The sequence below is a fragment of the Centruroides vittatus genome, unplaced genomic scaffold (genome assembly GCF_030686945.1).
Source record: "Centruroides vittatus isolate TY-2023 unplaced genomic scaffold, ASM3068694v2 contig_862, whole genome shotgun sequence".
Lineage (NCBI taxonomy): Eukaryota > Metazoa > Arthropoda > Arachnida > Scorpiones > Buthidae > Centruroides > Centruroides vittatus.
The window spans coordinates 1,973,086-2,000,593 of NW_027122562.1; the positions used below are offsets into that span (position 1 = coordinate 1,973,086).

Consider the following 27,508-nt stretch of genomic DNA (forward strand, 5'->3'; position numbering starts at 1 on the left):
GTTTTAAGAACAGATGCAAATAATATTTTATATTTATTAATGAGTCGACAGTATAATATTTTAATACAGTCAAACCTGTTTTTATGCGCTCTTTTTATGTGCGATTTTTATTTGTGCGATTTTTTTAATGCGAATTTTTAATTTGTGCGGTATAGTTGGCGACTAGTCTCGTGCGATTCGTCATGTCTTACGTTGACTTATTATAGCTAAATAAACTTATTATAGCATAAATGCACTTAGTATAGTAATATTATTGCATGAATATGCGAAAAATGAAATAATTTACTTTTTAAGTCAACAAAACACCACCTGGACAAAAATATGTAAAACAGACGATAGACCAGACGATGCAGTCAAGTGCTGACATCTGTTGTCAATAAATTCTATTTCGTACGGTTTTGAGTTATTTTCTATGTGAGACTTTTTTTATGCGGTCCCTGTTGACCGCATAAAAAAATTATTTTTTTAATTGTGTTGCGAAAACTATTATTTACAGCCATTCGTGAAGTTTCGTGAGATTTTTTTTAATGCGTTTTTTTTAATGCGGTCCCTATCCCCCGCATAAAAACAGGTTTGACTGTATTTATTAAACGATAAAATGTATATAAAATATTGAGTTTCTTAATTTAAGAATTCATGATTGGATATAAAATATTGCAAATATTCGATATTTACGACAACAATATTGCTAGGTATTTTTACACTGTGGTAGTTCAAAATAAATTCGGCCTAAAAATAAATAATATTTACTATTAATACTATAATTAAGTAAAAAATATTTTTTAAATTAAAGTAACTAACCTGATTTATAATGTTTAAAACAACTGATTTTGTATTTTATTTGGTATCTGATTCTACATGATCAATGAAACTTTTATCTAAAAAGGCTGATACTTCCATTGTGTAATGATTTTCGGATCTATTTTTCTTACCAACTACATATGCATTTTTATTCAGATAGTCATTTGATTTCGTAACTAAAATATAAATTTATAATTTAATCATACTGTGAAAATAAATTATGAATTTAAAATAAAGTTAGCATCGCAATTCCTTAATAGTTAAGTAGAGAAAAATAATTATTTTATGTATAAGTAAAATAAATTTTAAAATTATTGTATACGAAATTTAATATACAAGAGGGTATTCTGCTTAATGTAATATTTGTATAATATTTATACCATACACAGAATATAACAATCACTTTTATATATAAATGTGTTGTTAAACCATTATAGTTATATTTTAGCAGAAAATTTAACTTATATTAACGAAAATTACAAGAAGCCGGTGAATTTTCAAAATTAACACGAGTGTTCGTATGTCTATAGTTAGTCATTTGTATATTAAACTAAAGAAAACTGGAATAAAATATCAATACATTGTATAGAAAGAATCTTTCAAACATATTGAAAAAGAAGGTTTATTATATTAATAACTGAAAAAATTTATTGTAAAATGTTGAAAGATACCTTTATTGTTCGTGATATCAGAATTTTCATTGTTACATTGATACGATATTTCACTTAAAGTATGAAGAAGAGTATAGTCTGCTCTCGGTGGAAATATATAATATTTTAACATTGACATAACTGGTTGGATGATAAATTGTTTCTTTGTTGTAATTAAAATACCAGACTAAAAATATATTTAAAATAATAAAAATATAAAGATATTAAGATTATTATAATAAACGATTTCGTTATACATATAAATAAAATAACTCAATTAAAATATGCATTAAAAATAAATAACATGAAAACAATTTAAGGAAGAAATTTCATAGAACAATTAATAATTTCAAATTTTCTTTATTTTATAATTTCTAATATTGTTATATTAAATATTGAGATATATTTTATATGTAGTAATGAAATTTAATGCCAATTTTTATATAAGAACGTTTAATATTCTTATTGTAAATATTAACTGAAATTTTTACCATAGTTTTCTCATCACATATAGATATGACGGCAATTCCATAGTCAGGAAAAAAAATTTGTCCTTGGATAACAAGAATAACATTGAAAGTCGAATCTCTTAAAATCATCAGAAAGTATGTTTTCATTTGGAAACAGTTCAACATAAGAAATAGAATTTGGTGTTTTAATGATAAGCAATTTCATGTTTGAATCATAGTCAATATCTGAATTATTTTTATATTTATTTCCAGACGAAGGAAAAATTACACGATAATATCTGAAATAATCATTGACACCGATTATAGAAATTAGATCTGAAAGTTAATCCGTTTGTTTAATTGCAATTGTTTATTTGTATATTTTAATTACATATTTTTACCTGGATTATCCGAAACTCTTCCGAGAAGAAAACATTTTAGTATTTCAATCAACTATAAAAAAAATTAATTATATTAAATTTATTAACAGCAAAAAGAATTAGGCCCTATTGTCATTAATTTTTTATGAGAAAATGTAATTAACACTTTTTAAGATAAATATATTTATTATAACTGTTAAAAATTATTAAATTTATGTCATTTTATTGAATATAAATAAAACTTAATGCTGGTAGAGATAGAATAGACTGAGTCAGATTAGTGAAATTATTATGACTCTGTTTATATATTAGAGCTAAATTAGAATTATATATGAATTGGTTTAATAGTTTATATGATTATTGAAAATTAACTTATACAAGAAAAAGTATAAGAAATATTCATTAGCTTTTACCTGAATAGCATAAATCAAAAAAGTTACTTGAAGTTGCATTTCTCAGTTACAGTACACTTTAACCTGTTTTTGTGCGGTCTTTTTTTGTGCGATTTTTTATACGTGCAATATGTTTTGTGCAATTATTTTTGTGCAGTATACCAATTTGATTGAAATTCATATACCGCACACAAAAAATCACACAAAACAAATCGCACAAATAAAAAATTGCACAAAAAAAGACCGCACAAAAACAGGTTTGAGTGTATGTTAAAAATAGTTATTTTTAATCCTTTATATAATTGTAAAAATATAATATAATATTATTTTTCAAAATATTTTGAATATATCTTTGATACATGACATTATTTCTACAATATACAGTAACGTATATTAACGTTACTGTATTTTGTACTGATAATAACGTACTGATCTCACGATTACTGCAACACAGAGACCATGATTATATTCATTTCCTTTCAATTATGAATTAATTAATCTAAAAGAATTATTTTATTTATACTGTATATTTTTGCATAATAAATATAACTAAATGACTTATAGGCCTATAATATTTTAAATATATTTTTAATTAGAAAACAAAAATCATAAGAAATCATTTATTAGGAGCCGTCCATAAATTACGTAAGGGCGATTTTGGCCATTCTGGACCCCTGTGTAAGAAACCGTAATATTTTCTTTGATCCCCCCTTCCCTTCCCTATCTTACGTAATATTTAGGCATAATTTTATAGAAAGATTTTAACAAAAATAATTTTTTTAAATAAAACCCTAAAAACCTTAGGTCCAAAATATATAATTGTTAATTAGTTAATTAATATGTACTCGCACTATTATTTATAAAAGACTATGTGAACAAATTTAAAAATATAAAAATTTAATAAATTCGAATGAACAATTTATTTTAAGAACATTATTTTTTAATTATTAACAATCTTTTTATTATTATTATCATTAATCAACGTCATAATATTAATTTTTATATTAATTTTCACAAAACGACGCAAAAAACATTGACGAATCGACCAGCTAGTGCACGTGTAAACAGAAACTTCATACAAAATAAAACAAGAGAGAATAGAAACCACATTCCGTTGCCATATTGGTTCCATCTTGGCTAAGGCCAAGAAAATAAACTACATGCTGATAAAATGTGCTAGGTGCACCTGAGGACTAAATCATAAAGCTTGTAAAACTCTTATAATGGGGCAACACAACCAATGCTACTTTTCGCGGCCCATAGCTGGAGTCATGTAACTAGTAAAAATTCAGTAGCAAGTAAATTACTGTCTTTTCAAAGACAGTTTACCATCAGAATTTCAAAGTGCTGCAGAACTGTTTCTACTAATGTCTCTCTGATTCTAGCAGAGCTCCTTCCTTTGCCACTATGTATTGTAGAAAAGGTTCTAAAACTACTACATCAGAACTACAAACATCAAGGCTCAACAACAGTCTCTACTCCTATCTACGGCTGTTCAAATGCTACCAAATTGCAATTATGCCCTATCTCTGATTATCACCCTGTAAACAAGGTTACCCCAGAGTACTGTACATTTGGTGTCATCTGCTTCCTCCATGGATAACCATGCAGACTACTGATGGGTCAAAAGCACCCTTCATGTTGGCTCAAGAATTTGTATCTTCCTCTAAACTGACATATTTTGCTCAAAATATGTTAGAAGGTACAGATACCTCCACATATCAAGCTGAAGAAGATGCTGTCTACCAAGTTGTTCAGTGGGCCATTTCACTACCAAACAAAACTCTGTCTATCAACATTTACAGTGATTCTTAGTCTGTTCTAAAAGCTCTAAAACTCTATTAAATCCCAATTACAATAGCAATAAAATCACATATATCCAGCACCATATTAAAAATCTTGTAAATAAGATAACTTTTGTGTTTGTTCATGGCCATACTGACATACTAGGAAATGAAAAAGCCGACTTTGAGGCTAGTCAGCTGCAAAGGACACTGACTTGGACTACACTCACATTCCTCTCTCACGCAGCAGCCTTAAAAATTATATTTATGACAACGCTATGCAAAAGTGGAATCAATAATAGTTGAGCAGTAAAACTGGTAGAATAACAAAACTTTATTTTCCTAGTGTTGAATGCAGGTTCTCATCACCATTTGGAGATTTAACGTTTGCTACTGCTCAACTATTTATTGAGCATGTACAACCGGGCAGAAACTGCCTCTTGCTTTTGCTCTCCAGAAAACCTAGACACCGTCCACCATATGATCTATTATTGTCCAATTTACGATCAAGATAGACTTATTCTATGAAACTTTACGCTCGGTTTTAGGTGGCCATGTCCACTGGATAAGCTTGTTCAGAAGCCACTGTTTGATGCTTTTTACAATTATGTTCAAAAAATATGGAAGATAAGATTATTTATAATTTCTAATTTCTAATTTTACATTTTAGTTTTTACTAAAAACCGAATACTAATTTTATGTTTACTTTGTATCATGTATTTTGGTTCATGTATACTTAGTGTTATACACCCATAAGAGTGGTGCACTTATTCAAAAAAAAAAAAAAACAGAAAAAAAAACAGAGATAGAAACAACTACAGGGCCTTTCTCCCATGATAAAAATGTGTCTGCTAGCGTTATTATTCTATCACGTCACACTTGATGGCGTTAGTACAACGAGCGTTCTTAATAGAAACCGCCAAATTAAAGCCTAATTCAAAACTCCACCACTCAACGAGATCAAAAAATAAAAATAAGAATATTACGTAAGACGATATCTATTACCCCCTACCCCTGAGTAAGAAATCGTAAGAAATCCTTGACTCCCACCCACCCCAAAATACCTTACGTAATTTATGGACGGCCCCTTAGGAACAGAAGTATAAATTCAGTACATAAACTCTTTTATTTTGCTTTTTATCTCTCATAATTTATCTTTATATATTTTTATTCTTGTTAAATTACGAATTAACTTGAATCAAACCGTAAAAAAAATAAATTAGTTTTACTTAAATCTTTTAATTAAAAAAAATTTTAAATATTATCTTCGGTGACGTGAATTTTCGTGAAATTGTACTAAGATCATTTATATATAATACCATGAGTATCGTGACATTTCTTATTTTTTTCAGTCAGCCTATATTATAATGAGCGACAAACTCTTTATTTCATTAATTCGTTATAGTATTAGCAGCGCCAAATTTCGCCCTTGCAACTGAATTTTAAATTAAAAAGCATTTGCGAAAATCTAAACCACATACTCAGGATAATTTTTATATCAAATTTGGTTGAGATTTATTCAATAGTTCTTTCTGCAGGGAACTGTGAATGCTTAACTATGGTCACACCTATACTGTGACAAGGAGTATATGCAGTATAGGAATCCGGAAACATTTACGTAGTTTTTTCTGTATTCGCTTTTAAGTTATACCACATATATTATTTGCAATAAATTTTTCATAAAGTTAATAAAGAACTATAAAGATTGAGGGTTTTATGTTTTCTAGATAAATCTCATTTACGTTTTTGTGTTTTTAGATTGTTTATTTCTTTTTGTGTATTAACATTTAGGTTAAATATAACATAGTTGGAACTTTCTTAGTACACACAGTTTCAATAAAATCTTTAAATTGAATTCTGTGGAATTATTTCATATTATCCTTATTAGCATATTTTCCGATGTCTTAACATTTATATTACGACAAATAACTGTGTTTATATACTTGCATTAAACGTAACAACATAAAAATGATCATAAAAATCCAGCAACGAATTGCGTAACTTTCTCGGTAACATTTTGCGGCGCCATCTGCTACAATATTTTACTAAAAAGAACTTACATTTTTAATTACTATAAAATGGCAAAAAGCTTGATTTTGAGGTAGAGATGAGTTTTATATATATATATTAAAAAAAAAAAGTTATAAATGGTAATAACGAGTAAAATCGTCATTAAGTCTGACCCCCTTTATCTTCCACTCCTTTGACCTTTAACCAGCAAAATTTAATTGCATCAATCTCCCTAACACACAAACCTTCATGCAAGATTTCAGAAATTTTCGCCAAAATGCATAGGAGTTATTAAGCTTCAAAATAGGGTAAACAAAATCATGCCTTATACTCGCGCACACACACTAACATTCATACATACAGAAATTACCGCTGTTTTTTTTTTTTGCATTTTTTGACGTTTCAAGGTCCCCTGAACCCCAAAATGTAAAAATCTTTGGCGGGTCATTTTTGACCGATCGCTATACTTTCCCTTTGTTATATATAACAGCCGGGAAAGTAAAAATGTAATTTAGTTATTCTTTCCTTTGTTTATTTTTGTTATGCATAATTGTTTATAACAAAGTATTTCATTAGTTCAGGAAAACAATTAGTTCTTACTATCAATTGACGTGAAAAATTTCATTAATATTGCACCACGGCTTTAAAGTGCGTTAATTATGTGCCATAGAGTGTTTTAATAAACTATATAGCTATTCTGACAAAGTAGCATTACAGAGATTTTGACCTTTAAGTTATAAAACAAAAATTCTCGTAAAAAATGCAATATAAAGATTTTTTATTATAAAGTTAAAAGTAATCAGAAAATAAAACTTTTAATATAAAGTTATTGCTTGTTTTCATTGTCTTTTTACTACAGTTTATACGCCCATAATAATTAAATTCTTGTTTTAGAAATAATTTTAAATAATACGAGATTACAGTTTAAAATAATTCATAAAAATTTATTTTTGTCACTAGTATTAAAAATTAAATACAAAGCACGTTCACAGACAAACTTTGCATTTAATTCACGAATCATTTCTCATTAGATTTTACTCCTGGATTTCAATTTTTCATAAAATCTAATGCAACTTTTATTCAGCTTACGAAGAATTTAACATTGACATTTACTGCGGTCACATTTTACCCTTATTATCAGGTGCTTATTGTAATTGGATAAAGATTTACGTACAAGTATATAGCAACCTAAATTATTTGACACGCTGTTAGTATTTATATTGCTGTAAGATAAAATATTCTACGAAGTAAATAACAAATTATCAATAATTTTGTAATGATTCACTTTAAGAGGATTTCAGTAAACCTAATAAATGATTCATTCAAATGTTCGAAAAACTATTATTTCTATACCATTTCTTTGACAACAAATGAATGTTATAGTTATTACATACGATTTGTTGCATTATTTCAAAAAATGCTATAAATATGTTGCAATTTTTAAAACACTTCTTCGAATCAAGATTAAAACTTTTTATTCGTTTATTTAAAATTATGCCAATTTCATTAAACGTAACAACATAAAAATGATCATAAAAATTCAGCAACGAGTTGCGTAACTTTCTCGGTAACATTTGGCGGCGCCATCTGTTACAATATTTTACTAAAAAGAACTTATATTTTTAATTACTATAAAATGGCAAAAAGCTTGATTTTGAGGTAGGGATGAGTTTTATAAAAAAAAAAAAAAAAAAAAAAGTTATAAATGGTAATAACGAGTAAAATCGTCATTAAGTCTGACCCCCTATATCTTCTACTCCTTTGACCTTTAACCAGCAAAATTTAATAGCATCAATCTCCCTAATACACAAACCTTCATGCAAGATTTCAAAAAATCAATATGAAATAGAATAAATTTTAATCTCCTTTATGCAAATTCGTAGTAATTTTCAATGAAAGTTATTATTTGTGAAGATATTAAATATAATTTAATTAAAACGTTTAAAATGTATCTAATATACTGATACTGGTACAATAGTTACAGTCTAGAAAAAATTAATTTGGAATTTTCTGCAAAACAAGCTGAAATTTTCAAAAATTGTAAACCTAGAAATTTCTGGCGTTCATCCGTTAATTTGTTGTCTGTCCTTCCTTAATCGGAACGGAGTTAATAGATGAAAGTCTAGACAGAATATGTAAAGCTTAGGAGCAGGAAGCCCGACGTTATTTCAATTCAACTAATTTCTTCTGAATAGAGTTAGATAGATGAAAGACATGACTCTATTGTTAATAAGAAAAAGTATGACGTACAGTGCAAAACAAGACACTACTAAAATTCAGAACCTTGTGACGAAAAATTGCAGTCCTGCAAAGTGACTATGTCACAATAAGTAATTGCTCGTATTCTAAGATTAAATTTTCAAATTTTTAAAATGATAAAATTAAATGTAAAGTAGGAAAAAATTAAAATTGAGTTTAATGTTTAAAAATGTGAACTGTCGATATTAATTTATTTACCAAAAATATTGTTTTATAATGAATGACCAACAGGCTAACTATGTTTTATTATTTGTATCGGCAATAACAGATATCATATCGTTATCATAATGCTGCGTAACTACAGTATAGCATCGATTATCCGACCCCCGATTAACCGACTTATCGGTTAACCGACCGCGTTCTACTCGGCAAATTCAAATGTCCGCTAGGGATGTGGCGCTACTATATTTGGTTATGTCTTGGCTACTTTAATATTATTTTTGTTAAATTTTTGTATGTTTTAGCTGGCAGCACTGGCTCGACCATGAAAGGGAGGCTAGTATTTAAACCAGGCCTAATACACTATACTAATAATGTATTTTTTCATACTTTTCGGTTATCCGACTTTTCAGTTATCCGACCAACCCCTGTCCCCATTTGAGTCGGATAATCGATGCTCTACTGTATTATATATATTATTATGAACTTATATATATCATTATAAAATAAACATAACTTACTTAAATAACTTGGAAAAGTTATTACATTCGCTTTATTTTTGTTTCAACAAATTATTAAAGAAAATTCGCAACTTTAATGAAGCATGTTATTTATAATTCGATTTATAAATGCATCAGATCATATTTTTAAACTGTGAATAGAATTAAAGATATATGCTATTATAGATAAAAGATTTCTGTCTTTCTTTACTCTATTATTAATATACATTATATAAAGACAGTCATATATAACTATATATATAAGTTAAATTACATGGTTTAATTAAAAGTATTTCGCTGAAGAATTTAACATGATCACATAATTTGGTCTTTGACTTTTATTCCAGTATTTTCATATTATTAAATCGTATGTATAATTACTACTTTTGAATTAAAAATTTTGTATTATACAGATATTTCACGTTTTTATTAATATTTATAATAAAAATATAATTTTTATTATAAAATTGTAATTGCTTACGTTTTATGTTTTTGTTTTTCTTAAATAATTTTTATATGTGAAATGTAAGATATTAATGCATAATCACGCCCATATTTACAAACGAGCGAGAAAAATGCAACCAGAAATCACGGTTAATTAGTTTTTTTAATGGACTTTGTTTCGTTTCGTTGAATTTTGACTCAATCAATGAAACATCGAAAGATGTTACCAATTAACGGAAATTGATTTTTATTTATGTTCAAAAGGGCGAGAATTGTGTACTTATGGCATGAATTGTAAACTTATTTCCTATAAAATATATATAAAAAGCGAATAAAAAATATTCCATTAGCTTTATAAAAATGAAATCACAGATATTCACATTGGTTTTCATTTTCCAGGTAAGTTGTAAATGAAATAAGAGTTGAAGTTTTATTTATTTCTTGAACAAACTTATTGACTGCATATATAATAAGTCCATGTACTTGTATATTGTGAAGTTTATATGTTAACTAAATACTCCTATTTTTAATGAAAATAGTCTATTTAGATATATATTATATTTTAAATTTATGAAATAAAGAAATATTTGAAATATATTTTAATTAAAACTGGCACATTGAATTATTGAAAAGGTTTTACAAGGAAGAAATTCTTTTGTGATTGAAGATGAAAGTGAAATATCAAGTAAGTTTCAGTTTTAATTATCACATGAATATACCGTATGTAGAAGTAAATCCATTTTACAGTAAGTCGAACGGATTTCTTTTCTAAAGGTTTTAAATAATATTAATATCTTTACATTTTTGATTCTATTATGTGCTATTTCTCGTCATTGAGTTAGCAAATATGAACTTTAATAATTTACTCAATCGAAATGCCAATATAATGCATACTCGTGTGTGCTGATCGTTTGAAATAACGATTTTTCAAAATATAAAATAGACCGTAAAAAATTTATTTTGATAATCTGAAGAAATCGTATTGACAGTTTATCTTTAATTTCTATAGCAGACAGACACACATATTGATCTATGAAAGAAATCGAAAACTCTCCTAATTTAAAACATTTCTCTTACTTTGCTTGTACATTAATTATAACAATTTACTTCTATTTATTAAATTTTAATTTACAACAGTTAACTATTGGAGGTGTAATAGCAACGTTTAATTTATTTAAATAACTTCGAAGGGATACTCTTTATACTCTAATACTCTAATAGGGATACTCTAATAATACTCTTTGCTAATTATACTGCATTATATTTCCGCATTTAAAAAATCAAATTGTTTACAAAATGTTATTAAAATATGATTATAATTTCGTCTTGTTAAAGCAATTAGACATAAATAAATTACACAAATACGAAATATATACAGTTAAATATAATAGATTTGATTTTTTTTCAAATCTATTTTATTTAAATGTATATATTTCGTATTTATGTGTATATTGTGTATATTGTATTGTATATGTATTATTTATTTATTTATTATATAAACTATTTGTATATTGTACTGTACGTAGGCTGTTTTTTTTTCAAGCTCCGATGGTCCATAAAACAAAGACAACTGTAAATAACAAAATGAATTTATTACCAAAAGTTAGGTACAAACATGGTTACTTTTCGACATAATCATCGTGAAGATTGAGGCATTTGTCATATCTGTGGACGAGCTTTTCCATCCCCTTGTCATAGAATGTTGTTGCCAATAACTTGAGATGTGCCCTAACGTTGTTTTGAAGATCGTCATTAGTTTCGAACCTCTGCCCTCCTAGCCTCTTTTCCTGTTTAGGAAAGAGGTGGATGTCGCTCGGCGCAAAATCGGGGCTATACTCTGGGTGTTTAAAAGTGATGAAGATTTTCACCTTTCAGACTTCCACCCAGTTTAAAACTTTTTAATGTGTGAAGACTTCCACCTCTTTCCTGAACTGAAAACGTGGCTAGCAGGCCAGAGGTTTGAGACCAATGACGATCTTCAAAACAACGTTGTTAATTAATTAAGGCAATTCACATTAAGGCATCTCAATTCACTGGTGGCAACATTTTATGACAACGGGGTGGAAAAGCTCGTCCATAGATATGACAAATTCCTCAATCTTCACGTTGGTTATGTCGAAAAGTAACCATGTTTGTACGTAACTTTTGGCAATAAATTTTGTTTTACGGACCATCGGAGCTTGAAAAAAAACCCGATTGTATATATTTCTATTTCGTAAGTGGAGTGCTGCACACATCAGAAGTGATCAAACTGTCTGTGATCAAAGTTTAAAGCAACTACACCAGCGTTGAATATGATTTTTTGCAACCATGACAACTCGCAAGGCCGATGTCGTGACGAAGCCAGAATTTTGAAATTCCGTCTGCGGGCTGAGATATTCGAGGACAAATTTCTCCATGTAAAGTCTATGGGCTGATCGCCGGTTGTAAGCTGGCGCACAAGATGTCAATAGAGTTTCCAATTGCAATAAATTAACATCAATTTCTACGATAACTTTTTATTTCGATTTAGATCAATCTTAAACCCTTTCTTAAGCACAGCTTTGGTTTTGTACGCCGCGGAGCTCTGTTTTATTTTCCTAGAAAGTACCCTATTTTACAGGAGTCCGAAAATTTTGTTGGCGACTTCTTAGATCAGTGGTTCTTAACCTCTTAGTGATAAGGGACCATTTATCAAAATTTTTCTCTTGCCATGGACCACGAGCTGTTTGGCAGTAGTATAAGTGCTTATAACGTTGTTCTATAAGTTAAACACGTATAAAATTATTCGGAACCAAGAGTATTATATTATTTGCGAAAATGTTACATTAATTATATTATTTTAGTGCAATTTTTTGTAACTGCATAGTGTTTACCAACTGCTGGATTCTTTGTTCAGTGCTACCCAAAGCCAAATGCATGTCGGCACTGGCATCCAACTGATTTCGATGTTTATTTTTAATTATCAAAAGCACTGAGAATCCTTGCTCGCATAAATATGTGGTTGAAAATAAAGTTAGGTACCGTAAAGCGATTTCTCGAATTTTAGAGGAAGCAATAGCTTTTTGGCTCCAAAAATCTTCAAGATTAATTCCTATCTCAAAAGTATCCTTGCAGTTACTATCGTGTTGCATTTCAATTAACTCTTCTTGTGTTTCATCCGGCACCTCAGAAATATTGACTATGAAAGGATTGCGGATTAGTTTCCGAATACCTTTGTCCTTGCAGTCAGGAAAATAGCGATTGAATTCATTTTTCAAGTTTTGCAAATGGAATGTAATATTCTTTTGTATTTGTCCTTTAATCTCAACACACTTCTTCTCTGTGCCTTCTATATCCGTTACCGGACTACGGCAACACCTGGCGCAGGTTAGTAAGGTTAATAACGCGCCAAGGTATTTACTAGAGAAAGTTAAACCCAGAGAGGTTTCCCGTTGCCGTCTCTGGGACGCGATGTTACGCGTGGGAATAATGCCTTCCGGGAGGTCTTTTAAAGGAAATTGGCCCCTATTCAGATGTTACAAACGTGGAGAAAACCCGGAAAACTCCACGTGGCCACCCTGTCCGAACGCGGCGGGAACCCGCGACCAAACTCCCAGCGTTTAGCAACAGAACTGCTCGGCCACTGGTGGGCATCTCAGCACACTGTCTGTCAATAATAGGGTTCAATGTATCAAACGCAAAAAAATTCTCTCTTTCAACTTTGCTGATCAATAGGTCGATTTTAGCGATAAACGCACTGATTTTATCTTCAAATGCAAATATATTGCTAGTGCCTTCCAATTTCATATTTCCTGAATCTTGCAGTTGAAGGTTCAATTTATTTAGTTGTGCAAAAAAATCCACTAAATAAGCAAAATGTATTTGAAATTTGAACTGACAGAATTCGTCGTCATTTATTTAATAATTTTAGGATGACTTCACGGACCACTTCGAGTGCTTTCAGGGACCACCAGTGGTCCACGGACCACCGGTTAGGAACCACTGTCTTAGATAAAAAATAGATTAGAGATAAAATTTTTATTCTATATTTGCATTCTTCATTCAAAATTATAAAATGATATTTATTGTTTTATATTAATAACTAATTTAGATAATTAATAACTAAAATTAAATATTGTAGCTGAAACAGTTTATCCACTCATTCATCACATGCCAATGAATGAAGGAGATACTTCTTATGCAGCACACGAAAAATTGATCATTATTAAAACTCTAAAAACTACATTTTACGTGGAATTGTTACCAAATTATGAGTTGATATCCGAGGATATCAAAGATGTGCATGGATTAGCATGCCTATTTCAAGGAAGAATCTTATCCCATAAAGGAGGAATGGCGGCCATCTCTACTTGCCATGGTGAAGGAAGGCTGGTAAGAATTGATATTAACGTTTTATTAATAGTGTTAAATGAATTCGAAAGCAAACACTTCTAACAAAACTAGTTTATAGAAAAACAGTTATAAAAATAATATTAATTGAAATCAATAATGATTGAAGACTTTGAGTGTGTTTTGCCAGAATTCCAGATTTGGATATTTTCAGTAGTTTGTATTTCTAGAAATTTTGGCGTAACGTCGGTCTGTTTGAAATTCAAATTGAATGTAATAAAAACTGATAATTAGTTGATATTATTTGTAACATCAATTGAATATCAGTTTTTTAATATGAAGATTTTTAATGCAATCCATTATCGAAAGTGTTAGTTTAGCATCGAATTTCCTTCAAAATTTCAATTTAAAAGAAAGAATTAAATTTGTTGATAATTTTCTAGCATGGGATTTTGATGACACCAGAAGAGAATTACTTTATTAATCCACATTCTTCGACTGACATGAATTTTGAATTTTTATTAAATAACAAGAGTAGTTTTCCTCATGCTTTATCGAAGTCTTCACAAAATTTCACGAAATTTTGTGGCACTCATGACGCAGGTAAAATTTTATAATACAGTATTTTATTACATTTTTCTAGAACTAATATTTTATCCATATTACAGATTTTTCCTTTTTCAAACAACAAAATAAAGATACAAAAAATGAAATGTCAAACGAACATCTTAAAAGAACATCAAATAAAATCCCTACAATCGAGGCTGCGGTTTTTATAGATCAAGTATTAGAAGATCGATATAATAGTTTATCGTTAAATTCTTTTCATATTGTTCTTAGTATTTTAAATCAGGTAAAATATAAACTTTTAATGTTTTAAAGAGCTATTTTAAATGTATAAAAATAACAAAAGAAAGTATATTTAATAGGTTCAACTGATATTCAAATATAGAAGTTTGTCGACACCACTTAATTTTGTGCTTATCAGATATGGGGTAATAAAAAACCAAACGGTAAATATTTTCATAATAAATGTATATCATTTAAACCAAATTTATTTTATGCGGAATTTTATACTTTCTATAGTCTAATACAAAATAAGGTTTCATAATTTACTTATTCGTTTAGAATTATATTTAACTTTCAATATTTTAAGGAGATTGTCAAAAATGATATAGATTATTTCAACGAATTTTGTAACTGGCAAAGGATATTAAAGAAGAAAGAAATTAAGTGGGATATTGCTATTCTTTTAACTGGGTAAGTAAATGTTTTTAAATTACTTTGCAATGTTTATTGTATATGAAAATGAAGTAGCAGTAAAATATTGTATTAGTTTTATAATGTAAATTAAAACTATTAGTATAATATTCAATCACAATAAATGAACATGTAAGCTTTTGTGTTTATTAAGGTACTATTCAAGTTTCAATTTAATAGGCCTTATTCATTTTAATAGTAGATAGTTAAGTTTAATTACTCGATTTGTTTTATGTTATTTACTATTAAGTTTCGATTTGTAAACGGTCATTTATTGGGCTGCAACTTAAAACAATTGTACACCTATAAATTCCCACTATCGTCCGACCGTCTGTGTGTCTGTCTATCCTCCCTAATCGAAAACGCAGTTAGATAGATGATAATCGAAACCAGATATGGAAAGCATATGGGGCAAAAGGCTCCTTTTAATTATATACAAACTTCCGATGCAAACCGGAACTTACATTATTTTAATTCAAAATTTTCTTCTGAAAGGAGTTAGATAGATGACGGCATGACTCTATTCTAACAGGAAAAGTATAATGGACAGGGGCAAGCAACTACGGACAGCGTATATTTTAAATTAAATTAATTAAAAATATAATAAAAATTTGCAGCCCGCATTGTTACGATGTCACAACGTACATTTGATCGTTTTTTCTCTTTTTCTCACGTCTTTACGGGCGTTTATTTTGTGATATTAACGACATCTTTGTTGAACTAATGATGTGTTAGTATAATATAGGCTATACAATGATGTTATATTTTTTATTTATTTACTTATATATGATTTTAACAGCAAACATTTTACAGGTATGAGCGCTGCGAAAGAAATAATTTTTGTTACTTTTATTGATATGTTTTATTGACAAAGTAATTCAGAATAAATGTCCCTGTCCATATATTCAGTTAACTTTAGAAAAGAGAGCGTTAAAGCATTTTTTACTTTAACTATTTTACATTAAAAATTTTATATATTTACTTTAAAAATAATTTATATTTTTATAAATAATATTTTTTTTCCATCTATTTAACTTTAGAGCTAAGTTGATTAGTGATAAGAGTGGTAGAATGGAAATGATTATTGATAAGAGTGGTAGAAAACACAAAACAGTAGGTGAGTGAATGCAATTATCCATTAAAACTGATCATATTCTCCAAAAATTAAGAGTGTAATATTTTTAATCATTTTATTTTTTGTGTCATCTATTCAATAAATATATGAATATAAAATCAAACAAAAGAACATAAGTTTTGATGCTGTCTCATTTATTTATCAATCAGAAATAAATTAACAGATAAATTTCTGTTTCTTAAGTTGTATTTAATAGATAAACTTAGTCTATTATTGTCTAATATGACTGTATTCAAGTACATTTATTTATTAGATAATTAGATTAAAAATATTTTTTTATAATATGCGTGAAAAAGTATATTACGATGTAATCCGAATTTCAGGTTATTATCAGCTATAATTCCACTGCTGGCAAAGACATCTCCAAATGATTTCTATTTTCTTTTATCGTTAGCGTATCTCATTTAATAATCATTATGGCATAAAGAATCTGCAAATTTAATGCCAATATTATTGAATAAATACGCTAAATTTGCAGAATACAGTACAAAAATATGGGAAAACAGATTAATTTTTTAATGTCAAATTTAAAGATGTTTATTTATACTATTTTAGTAGCAAATTTTATCTTTTTGATATGAATATTATGAGATTTTATGCCAAAAGTAACAGATCTTTCGACACGTGAGGAATTAAATACGAATTATATGGTGTAATATCTACTCCGTAATCATATATCGGTAATGGATTGACTAGCCTTAGATAATTCATCATTAATTTACAAAGATATGCTAAAGAACTATTTAATTGTAATGTTATATTTTAATTTTTTAAGATTAACTTTTCAAGATTAACCTTTGAAATTAACACGTTTTTGTTATCGTTTTACGTCATTAGGAATGGCTAAGGGGTCTTCAATGTGTAAAGAAAACAGCTGTGCTTTTAGTGACGGCAAAAGATTTGACGCAGGTTTAATATTAGCGCATGAAATTGGTCACAGGTAACTTAATAAATTTATAAAGTAAAATTATTTATAAACATTGTTAATTAAATGTAAGAAATTCAAAAAATTAATAACCTATTGAAAGAAAAGTGAAAATTTGTGAATTTCGGAATAAAGTTTCGAAAGTAAGAATTATAAATACATAAAATTAAACTCTATATTAGATAGAAGTACAAATTATATTATATATCAATCTATGGAATTGTATAAACAAAATAAAATTTTAATATTAATTAGAATAGCAAAAACGTTTAAGATACTTATAATTGTAAGATGTTTATAATTGTAATACTCCTAATTTAATTTTATTTAAATTGTAAGAGATATTTTAATTAAATTCTAAGAGGTATATAAAGCTTTACAAAATAGATAGATCATAACAGTTATTTAAGTTAATTTGATGATAAAAAAGGATAAATATAAAAAAAGAAGTAAAAGAATGAAGAACCTTACAGTTAAGAAATCAAGAGAAGAGAGAACGAATTTAATATTTTTACAGATGTGAAGGTATTCGACAGTGAGTTGTTCTAATTAGAATGTTTTTTATGATCGCCGATGATAAAAAATTAAATCTCGAAAATATTTCGACTATTTCAAAGCAAGTACCTTCTTGATTTAAGATTTGATATATCTTAATTGGTGAATGAGATTGAGATGAAGTCTTTTTTTCAATGCTTAGAATATTACAAAATGATCGTTTATTTTAATTTTTATTAATATTAGCTTATAGATTAATGGAGTTTTATTAAATATTGAATTATTATTTAATTTAAAGTTTATCTATGGCTCATGATGGCATTGGAAATTCATGTGATTCAGAGAAAAACATCATGTCACCGTCTGTTGGAGCAGGAAAAACAACTTGGTCCACTTGCAGTAATTCTTATCTAGAAGATTTTCTAAAGTTCGTTTTATTAAAAAGAAATCTCTAAATACTGTATTATTATCGTGTAATAATGCTTATTTTGAGTAAAAATTATTTCAGAACACCACAAGCTTCTTGCTTATACGAAAATATTTCCAGCAAACAATATAACTTAACGTTGGATAATAAATTACCAGGTGAAAAATATCCACCTGATGTACAATGCAAACTATTTTATGGGAAACAATATAGAGCATATTATGGCAAATCAAAAGTACGTATTCATTTTACTTTCACATAATATAACTTATTTGTCTTCTGTTTATTATATAAACATTTAAAAGTAAATAAATAAACTAAATAACTTATAAAATAATTTTGATAATTTTAAAATACAGTATTTTCAATGTATACTTTTAGAATATTTGCCATTTGTTACCGTGTTTGGCCCCAAATGGAAAGATAAACTCTTCTCATCCTGCATTAGACGGAAGCCAGTGCCACACTAATAAGGTAATCACCAAAAAAGCATTCTGATATCGATCTTTCAAAAAAGGAATGCTTGATACGATAACTTTTAGTAGAATTAATTTTTTATGATTTTAAATTATCAATGACGATTTAATGTCACGAAAAAACAAAATTAACGATTTTCATGAACGATCTTTATACGATTTTTAAACATTTCTTCATTTGTCTTATCCTACCAGCAGTTTTTCCATCTTGTTTTTAATTATTTAAATAGTTCTATTTTGGCTTTATGGTTGTAATGTTTTAGCTGGAAAAGCTTAATTATATACGCGATATTTGTTTATTTTGGTTTAATAAATAATAATAATCAGAAAATTTATAATATTTATAATCAGCTTTCTTAAACTAATACATAATAGATATTCTAATAGTACATTATTTCTTAGGTATGTTATGAAGGGAACTGCATTCTAAAAAGAAAATTTCCTCGAAGATATAATTTTCTCGAAGAAAATTTCGTCGAATAAACAGCTAAATTTAACAGTAATATATATTAATTTTGATACTTTTAAGCTTAATGTAGGATTTTAATTTTCCGATTTCATCGATGCTCCAAACGTATAATGCTTTACTTTACAGAAAAAAAAAATAATTAGAAACGATGGCTTTGCTGATAAATGCAATACATGGAAAGTCGTTTTAAGAATATGTTCAGTTTTTAATGCTTGCTGTAATAATATTTAACAATTTTTGTAATAAAAGCAAAAGTACATTTATCTATTAATATATCAAAGTTTCAGTTGTATTTTCTTTATAACCTTGTCTACAAAGTATATTAGTATAGTTAGTAATCATCCTGAATAATTTAAATATAAAAGTGGAAGTTGATGATTAAAAAATGTTGAATTATTAATGTCAAAGTGAGTATTTTTTTTAATTTTTGAAAGAAAAATGCTTTCATAATAACAAAAATAATGTCTAAACAGATAAAACTAATAAATGAAATGGACGTGAATATCATTCGACGGCCAAACTTAACAAAACATAAAACATTAAATTATGGTCATTTGAAAGTGAAAATTTAACACAGTGAAATGTGGTTAACTCGAACTAGGATAACTCGATGTTGCGTTTACTCGAAATCATTTTCTTTCCCCGATCATTCAGATAGGGGTTTACACGTTAAATCAAAGTGACGAATACGTCGAACTGTTTAACTCGAACGGGGTTTTGAACATTATCCAAAATACAACATTGATTGTCACAGCATTGCCACCAACCAAGTTTCAGTAGGACGTTTATTTTCCGCTCTTATAATTATTAAATATGATTTAAGAGCTTCAGTGAATGCTGACTTAATAGAAGTGATTTTTTGTAAGGAGTAATTCAGTTTATAACAGAGACGAAAAATAATAAATTAATCAACATGGAAAATAAGCAACTTTTTTTTTACCAGTCTAAATGTTATATTTCTCATTTTTAACTTAGTTTAATGTATCTGTATACTTATGTATTACCCAATATAGTCGTATATTATGTACAACATTTTTATTAAACTAATTTGTTTGTATAAGAATTTACTATTTTTATTCATACATGCGTACCAAATACCAATGCCATCATCAAACAAGTCAATAAATGTGAACTTATATATTCAGTAGATGTGTCAAATTTTAATGTTTAATTAATTTTTTTAAAATCGTTTTATTTTGTATTTTAAAAAAATAATCACAATCGTCGTTATTATTACTTTCCCGGCTGTTATACAGTATAGGCCTATAACAAAGGGAAAAAATGACTTTCTCAGATTTTTACTCTTTTGGACTCGGGAAGCCTCGAAACGTAGAGAAGTGCAAACGGATGTTAGAATGTGTACCAACCGCTTTCAAACTTAATAACTCCTGTGTTAAACCATCCGACTCCGATTCAAAATCGTGCCTCCCATACATTCTAACATTCGTACATACAGAAAAAAACCCGAATATTTTGCATATCTCGACATTTCGAGGTGCCCTGAGTTCAAAAATGCAAAAATTTGAGGTGGGATCATTTTTTGACCGATCGCTACACTTTTACTCTGTTACATATAACAGCCAGTAAAGTAAAAATTATCCTATTCACTCATTACTTAGAGGAATGTTTTAGCTATGGTATAAAAAAATTTCTACGTTCTATCTTTATTAGAACAATATTTATTGATGCTAATATTCTGAGGTCACGTAACGACGTCAGCATTTTTGGGCCTACTTTGTTAACAAGTCCGCCACTGGTCGGAGTCGGAGTCGTGTAAAAATCTACCGACTCTACAGCCCTGATTTTTGCCGTTTTTAACTAAAATCTTATAACAGCCGGAAAAGTTACGCAACTCGTAATTTTTTTTTAACTTTCTAAACGTCATCTCAATGTTTCAATACGTATAATTACTTATTTCTCTAAACATCGCTAAGAATTGCTGATAATCTTTCAACTTTATCAACTTTAAAATTTCTGATTCTTTTAATAGTTCGTATATTTGCATGTGAATCCAGTTGAATTTAGATCATCATTATTTCATTCACATATATTTTCATGTCTTATAAGTACTTTTATTCCTTATATTTATTAAGGTTTATATTTTTACAGAAGCCTTTTCTCAAAAAAATATAAAATACTAAATTACTTAACTCAAATTATACTTATATAAAATTAAAATGTAGGACAACTTTATTAATTTTTCATAAGACATTCATTATTTCTTTTTACTTTACTAGCCTTTAAATTTTGTAAATATAACTTTTATTTAATAAACGTAACAATGAATATTTATGTAACACAAGTATAAAAGTTTATTATATGCACAAAATTGTTATAAATTACATTGTTTATGAATCAATAATTTGACCTGTCGAATCAATTTATCAAGATGGCAGACAGTTCCAAATACGATGCGCGATTTTCCAGCAGTGTCTCATTTTCTAACGTAGATTCCAGTCCGACTAACAAAAAATTTAAAGCTAAATATGACATAATCCTTCAAGAAGAACCAGTTGTCGTTTTGCTTGGCTGGGGAGGATGCAAAGAACGCCATCTCTCCAAATACAGTTCTATCTATGGAAAACAAGGGTAAGATTCTCAAATTGGATGTACTATAGATTACTAATCTATGGAATTTCGGGACTTTGAGTATATATTTGAACTCATGGGACTGAGACGAGTTCAACGGTACCTTACTTTTGGGCCGGAGGCAAAAAATAAGAAAGTTATACTTTTTTCGGCGATCGCGCGATGATCGGGAGTCGCGTCGCTCTCTCCGCTAAGCCTATCGCGTGTTTAACAGGCAGGCCGGCATGTCGGCCATATATACCTTCAACAGTGGCAGATGTTGATCCAGGAGCACACTGATCGTCTACAGTTCGAGTTAAGTCCTTTTCGCACATCCTCGCTAGTCGCTCTCGGGGGCTACGGCCCCTCAGTCTCGCTATTGCTCGCGGTCGGCTAGTGCTACGAGCCGACCGCGCTATCGCGATTGGGAGTCGCGATGCTTGAACAAGGAAAAAATGGAAGTGGCGTTCGACTGTTCATGCAATTTCTTGCCTTTCAGAGTGCTTTTTTAAAATTTGTTTGCAGACTTTACCGCAAGATGGCAGCACTAGCAACTACGGTGCCGTCTGCAAGAAAACATTAAAAAAAGTATAACAACTTTCTTATTTTTCGTCTCCGGTCCAAAAGAAGGGTTGAACTCGTCTCGGTCCCCTCAGTTCAGATATATACTCAAAGTCCCGAAATTCCATAGATAGTAATCTATAGTATCCAGTGGTGATATTCGAAATATTTAACAAGGGGTTCGCTAGCAGAAAATTTTTCCCCTGACAATCACCGACAAGCGAAATGGAAGTTTTGGCTAGAAATAAATACTATACCTTTTCTTGCAACCATATATCTAACAATCAGTGGCGTATTTAGAACGTAACGAGCCATGGGAGAAGGCCAGGTAACAATAGTATTTTAGAGCTGTCGACCTTTTTTTTTTGTTTTTTAGGCAGGGGTAATCTTTACCGCGAAATGGCGCTTCTCGAAATACACACGTGTCATCATCTCTCGAGATACATTATACTTTTTCTTTTGCTTCGCTGTCCATAGCGCGACACGCGTTCGACAGCCATCTTGTATTATCTCGCGCGCGTGGCATTCTGGGATCTCTCTTATGACTGGATGTACTTTCAAGAACTCTCTTGAATCGATCGCGATTAAACCTCGATTGAAACGATCGAGAGAGATCGCACCAAGACATACTCCCTGACTTTGCTCCAATCTAGATTGAAATGCTCGGTACGAACGGGGTATAAGGCTCTAGTTTAGTAGCATTACAGAGTATAATACGCATATTTTAATATATTTTTTTAAAAAAAACAAACCCACTGAGAAATGTTCCGTGTGTTTAACAAGGTTCGGAAAACTGAAAATTTTAACAACGGGTTCGGCCGAACCTATGCGAACCCGCCGAATATCACCACTGATAGTATCCCCCTAAAATTCATGCATGCAGTGTATTAGTTAATCTCGAGAATGAAATTAGATGAAAATCGAGATCAGATCTGGAAATCGTAGGAGCCGGAGGCCCGATTAATTTTTAAATTAAAATATGATTAAAAACTGCATTTTGGGCCGAGACAGTAAATAACTAGTTAAGTAACGCTGTATCAGCGTGTAGTCGGAACGAAGCTGCTTGCATCTTTATTTTCTAGATTATGAGGGAAAAAAGAAACAAAGAATCATTCGTTCTCAACAATATATTTGATTTCTATTGGACCATTTAAAGGTACAAATATAAGGTCAGAATAAGCCATTAATTAGTTGCTATGCCAACGTCTCACGAAATTCTGTCTCTCACTATGGGTCTTGAACTTACAGATTGACTCGTACTTGAACTCAGAACTGACTCGTAGCGATCTTTATTGTAACTCTTTAAAAATACTGAGTCAGTTATTTTTTTCACTCGACTCAATATAACATAGGTAAGTAGGTAAGACCGATATCTGTCTCTTTTTACCCTATATCTATTTTGATTTTTGGAAGAGTTAATCCCTGTGATTTATGTATAGTCATCGAGTATGCTAAGGTAAGGGGAAACTGTCTACGAGATGGCAATATACTGCCATCGTTCGAAGAGCGTGTTATGGGGATTATTGGAAACAGATTACCGTAGATGAAAGGTCCCTGATAGCTATCGAATTCCACTAAAATAAACAGCGGAAGAGCTGGAGGGCGAACATTAAGAGCATATATAATGTAGCGTATAGTTCCTAGAGAACCTTTGACGAGACCTCCTTGCTCCCATAAGTTGACTCTCAGCATGATTCTGACATTAAATGAGAGATTCAAATACTTGGAGAGACCAAGAGCTGAATTATCTTTGGACGAAGGCGGAGCAATATCTGGAGAGTTTTCAGATGCTATATAAGGAAGAGGGCATCGAGTTGACTGCAAGTAGTCTTCGTTGCTTTGTTTAACTTGCTCGTTTGTTGGATATAGCTCTACTGCCGTTTGGAACTGATCAAGTTCATCTCTGGATAAATAGGCTCGATTTCTTGTCAGAATGTTCAGATCTGTATCAAATAAATCACCCGAAGCTAGATGTAAGACATCTGTGAAGGAACTATCTGCACTATTTTGTCTATGAGAATTACTAAATTCAATGAACTTCTCAAAAGAATCAAATGCGAATGTAATGTAATGTCCCAACAAGGACCCTACCTTGTTGGGACATTACATTGTAAAAAACACTTGAGTAAAGAGGAGTATCTTTAACAGGAGGAAGCTGACGAAAATCACCAAACAAATAGATAAAGAATCCACCAAACGGCTCATCTTTCTCGGGTTTATTTCCTTCAATCTTCTCTCGATCATGTAAAGCATTCTTGCACCAATCATTGACATTTCATCGATGATGATGAATTTGAGCGACTTCATCTCAATCTGGAATCTCTGTGCAGCTTCTCCATTTAGAGATCGAAATTTCGTACTAAAGATAGGAAGACGAAGGAGAGAATGGATCATAAAGCCATCAATATTGATCGCTGCTGCTCCACGCTTTAAAAAGAAAACTTTTTAAACTTATTATTCTATAAAGATTCTTTATATTTGTTGTATATCTAGTTAGCGATAACATTTGCCTTTCAAAATTACCGTTTTAATGCTTGTCATATTTTCCGACCACTAGATGACGCTTCTACACGAGCGTGCAGGAAGCGACTAACACTTGACTTCATGCATTCCTTGTCAACATTATAACTCTAGGATAAGTTGTCCGATCTTGATGAAATTTTCTAGGACGACTCATCATCACTCAAGGATAAACTGAGTAAAATTTCAACTCTCAAAAATGATCCATACTGAAGAAAAACGCGATCTTCGTTTTGAACCCTATCTCCAGTTCTATAAAAATGGATCATTTTTGAGAGTTGAAATTTTAATCAGTTTATCCTTGAGTGATGATGAGTCGTCCTAGAAAATTTCATAAAGATCGGACAACTCATTCTAGAGTTATAATGTTCACAAGGAATGCATGAAGTCAAGTTTTAGTCGTCACTTCGTTCCGACAATTAAGATGCTTAGTTTGGTTTTTCAATCAAGTTTTACTTGAAAATAGAAATTATCTAATAATTCTTTTTATTTAATATAGCTGCACCACTTTAATGTATATCGCACCATCTGATATGTTAATTTCTACAAATTCTCGGAAAATATTAACAACTAACGCCAAGAAACTCGTGAATTTGCTGGAAGAAATGGAACTGATTGAAAAGCCGTTGTTTTTTCATTGCTTCAGTAATGGAGGAGCTTTAATGTACGATCTCATTAGAGAAGTTTTATTAAAAAGAAACGAGATATACAACGTGAGTATTCAAATTAATAACAGATTATTAATTATTTTAATTTATACTCAAAATGTTTAAATGTTTTAGATCAGAGGATGTATTTTTGATAGTGGTCCGGCAGAAGTTAAATTGTCTTACGTGTGCCGTATGTTATCGACAATGATTCCAACCGAAACCTATACGAGATATATTCATGCGATTGCCATCTTTTTACGTTTATATGTAATATATCTTTACAACTGGATTCTAAGTTATTTCATAGACAATGAGGAAACTTTACGAAGGCAAAGCGTATGGCACAGTTTAATACACGAACCAAATATCTGTCCTCAGCTATTCCTGTTTTCCAGAGATGACGATGTGTGCGATTTTAAGAGCATACAAAACTTTATAGAGCATCGCAAGGACAGAGACGTCATTGTCGATTTTTACAGATGGGATCAGACTCCTCACGTATGTCACTACAGATATTATCCAGATCAATACGAGAGGATAGTGTTGGATTTTGTTGCCAGAAATCTGGAATGATTTTCAACTTATCAGCAGTTCAAAATTAACGTTTTATAATCAAGAAAAACAATAGAAAGCAAAATTATGGTTGAATTTAAAATCTTGTATAATCTTCGTCTCTAATATAAATGATAATAAAAATTTTATTTTGAGCTCTTACATTTCCATATTTTCATTTTAATACGAAACACAATTATATTTTTCATCATTATTTATGTTACGAATATATTGTTAATTTGCTGTATTGTTAAAAGTACAAAGCTACTCTTAAACAAAATACTGTATTTACTAAGTCATTATTTGGGTTATTTGCGTAGTAATTATACACCAAAGTTTCGATAAATTAAAATACGCATAAACTGACATTCTCAATTTTATTAAATGTCATCACCATCCGCCTGTAATAACAGACTTATTATGGAATTGTCGCCTGATTATAAAATCATCTTTTATTGACTCAATTTTATACGCGAATAAATGATGATTCTTAATCAGGCGATAATTCCATTACTAGTATAATAAGTCTGCTATTACAGGCGGATGATGATTGCTAATGAAAGTGAGATTTTTGAACCTGAGAACTGAAACTGAGCTAAAACTCAGAACATGAACAAATACCTAAACGTAAGTAATTTTATTTTTTGTATTAGAGCATTAATACCCACGTCACCATAATAAATTTATTTTGGTATCATTCATAAAATGCCCTACCAGTCTACAGAATAACGTTTGAGTTTTCTAATACATATACAATTGTCCAGCTAAAACTGCATAATGTCTTTCCAAAAGTGTTACTAAAACATATATGTAGTAGACGTTTTACTATTTATTACATAATTTTTTTTCTTATGAGTAATATGTGTAAGTAATGTCAGAACATAAAATATTTAATTAAAGCATCATCTGCATGCAATACCATAATATTACTTTCATGGTAAACATAACAAATTGCAATAATTAATTTATTTAGAAAAATAACAGACAAAAATGTTTATTAAGAAAACAATTTATTTTAATAAACTATTACTAAGTGAGGACTCCTCCCAAATAAAAGCTTGGTTCTTCGATTTACAGACGTAAGTGTGGAGCTAATACGATCAATAAGAAAAAAAACTGATTACATTTTTTTCTGAAAGAAAACTAATAAAGGTACAAGTGCAACGGCTTGTTGCAGCTATGTTGTACACTGAACACCATCTGGTAAAGAAGCTGAAAGAGCTAAGATTTAATTCTTGCATGGCGGCTTCACTAGGATGACGGTTAAGCTCATTGATTCGCACTCATCTATGAATATACAGTAGTGAACCGAAAATCGGAATCAATTGGGG

General features: G+C 29.7%; 2 protein-coding genes across 2 annotated transcripts; both read left to right on the forward strand.

Moving 5' to 3' along the window:
- Window positions 1-10,139: 10,139 nt before the first annotated feature.
- On the forward strand, window positions 10,140-19,340 carry LOC136982714 (A disintegrin and metalloproteinase with thrombospondin motifs 16-like). The gene is made up of 13 exons (XM_067279285.1): window positions 10,140-10,227; window positions 10,462-10,513; window positions 13,931-14,181; window positions 14,583-14,742; window positions 14,808-14,992; window positions 15,069-15,152; window positions 15,296-15,399; window positions 16,440-16,516; window positions 17,372-17,474; window positions 18,253-18,381; window positions 18,463-18,616; window positions 18,763-18,855; window positions 19,260-19,340. Exons 1-13 carry the CDS (start codon window positions 10,189-10,191, stop codon window positions 19,338-19,340), a joined length of 1,512 nt encoding a protein of 503 aa, XP_067135386.1. The 5' UTR covers window positions 10,140-10,188.
- A 2,300-nt stretch (window positions 19,341-21,640) lies between these two features.
- On the forward strand, window positions 21,641-26,347 carry LOC136982724 (transmembrane protein 53-like). The gene is made up of 3 exons (XM_067279292.1): window positions 21,641-21,915; window positions 25,475-25,688; window positions 25,758-26,347. Exons 1-3 carry the CDS (start codon window positions 21,716-21,718, stop codon window positions 26,196-26,198), a joined length of 855 nt encoding a protein of 284 aa, XP_067135393.1. The 5' UTR covers window positions 21,641-21,715; the 3' UTR covers window positions 26,199-26,347.
- Window positions 26,348-27,508: the final 1,161 nt, after the last annotated feature.

Bases quoted from the DNA above. Each gene is read 5' to 3' on its own strand.
- LOC136982714 (XM_067279285.1), top strand. From the start codon at position 10,189: ATGAAATCACAGATATTCACATTGGTTTTCATTTTCCAG. The intron at 10,228-10,461 runs GTAAGTTGTAAA...ATTATTGAAAAG, and splicing joins CATTGGTTTTCATTTTCCAG to GTTTTACAAGGAAGAAATTC. The intron at 14,993-15,068 runs GTAAAATATAAA...TATATTTAATAG, and splicing joins TTCTTAGTATTTTAAATCAG to GTTCAACTGATATTCAAATA.
- LOC136982724 (XM_067279292.1), top strand. From the start codon at position 21,716: ATGGCAGACAGTTCCAAATACGATGCGCGATTTTCCAGCAGTGTCTCA. The intron at 21,916-25,474 runs GTAAGATTCTCA...TATTTAATATAG, and splicing joins TCTATCTATGGAAAACAAGG to CTGCACCACTTTAATGTATA. The intron at 25,689-25,757 runs GTGAGTATTCAA...TAAATGTTTTAG, and splicing joins AAAGAAACGAGATATACAAC to ATCAGAGGATGTATTTTTGA.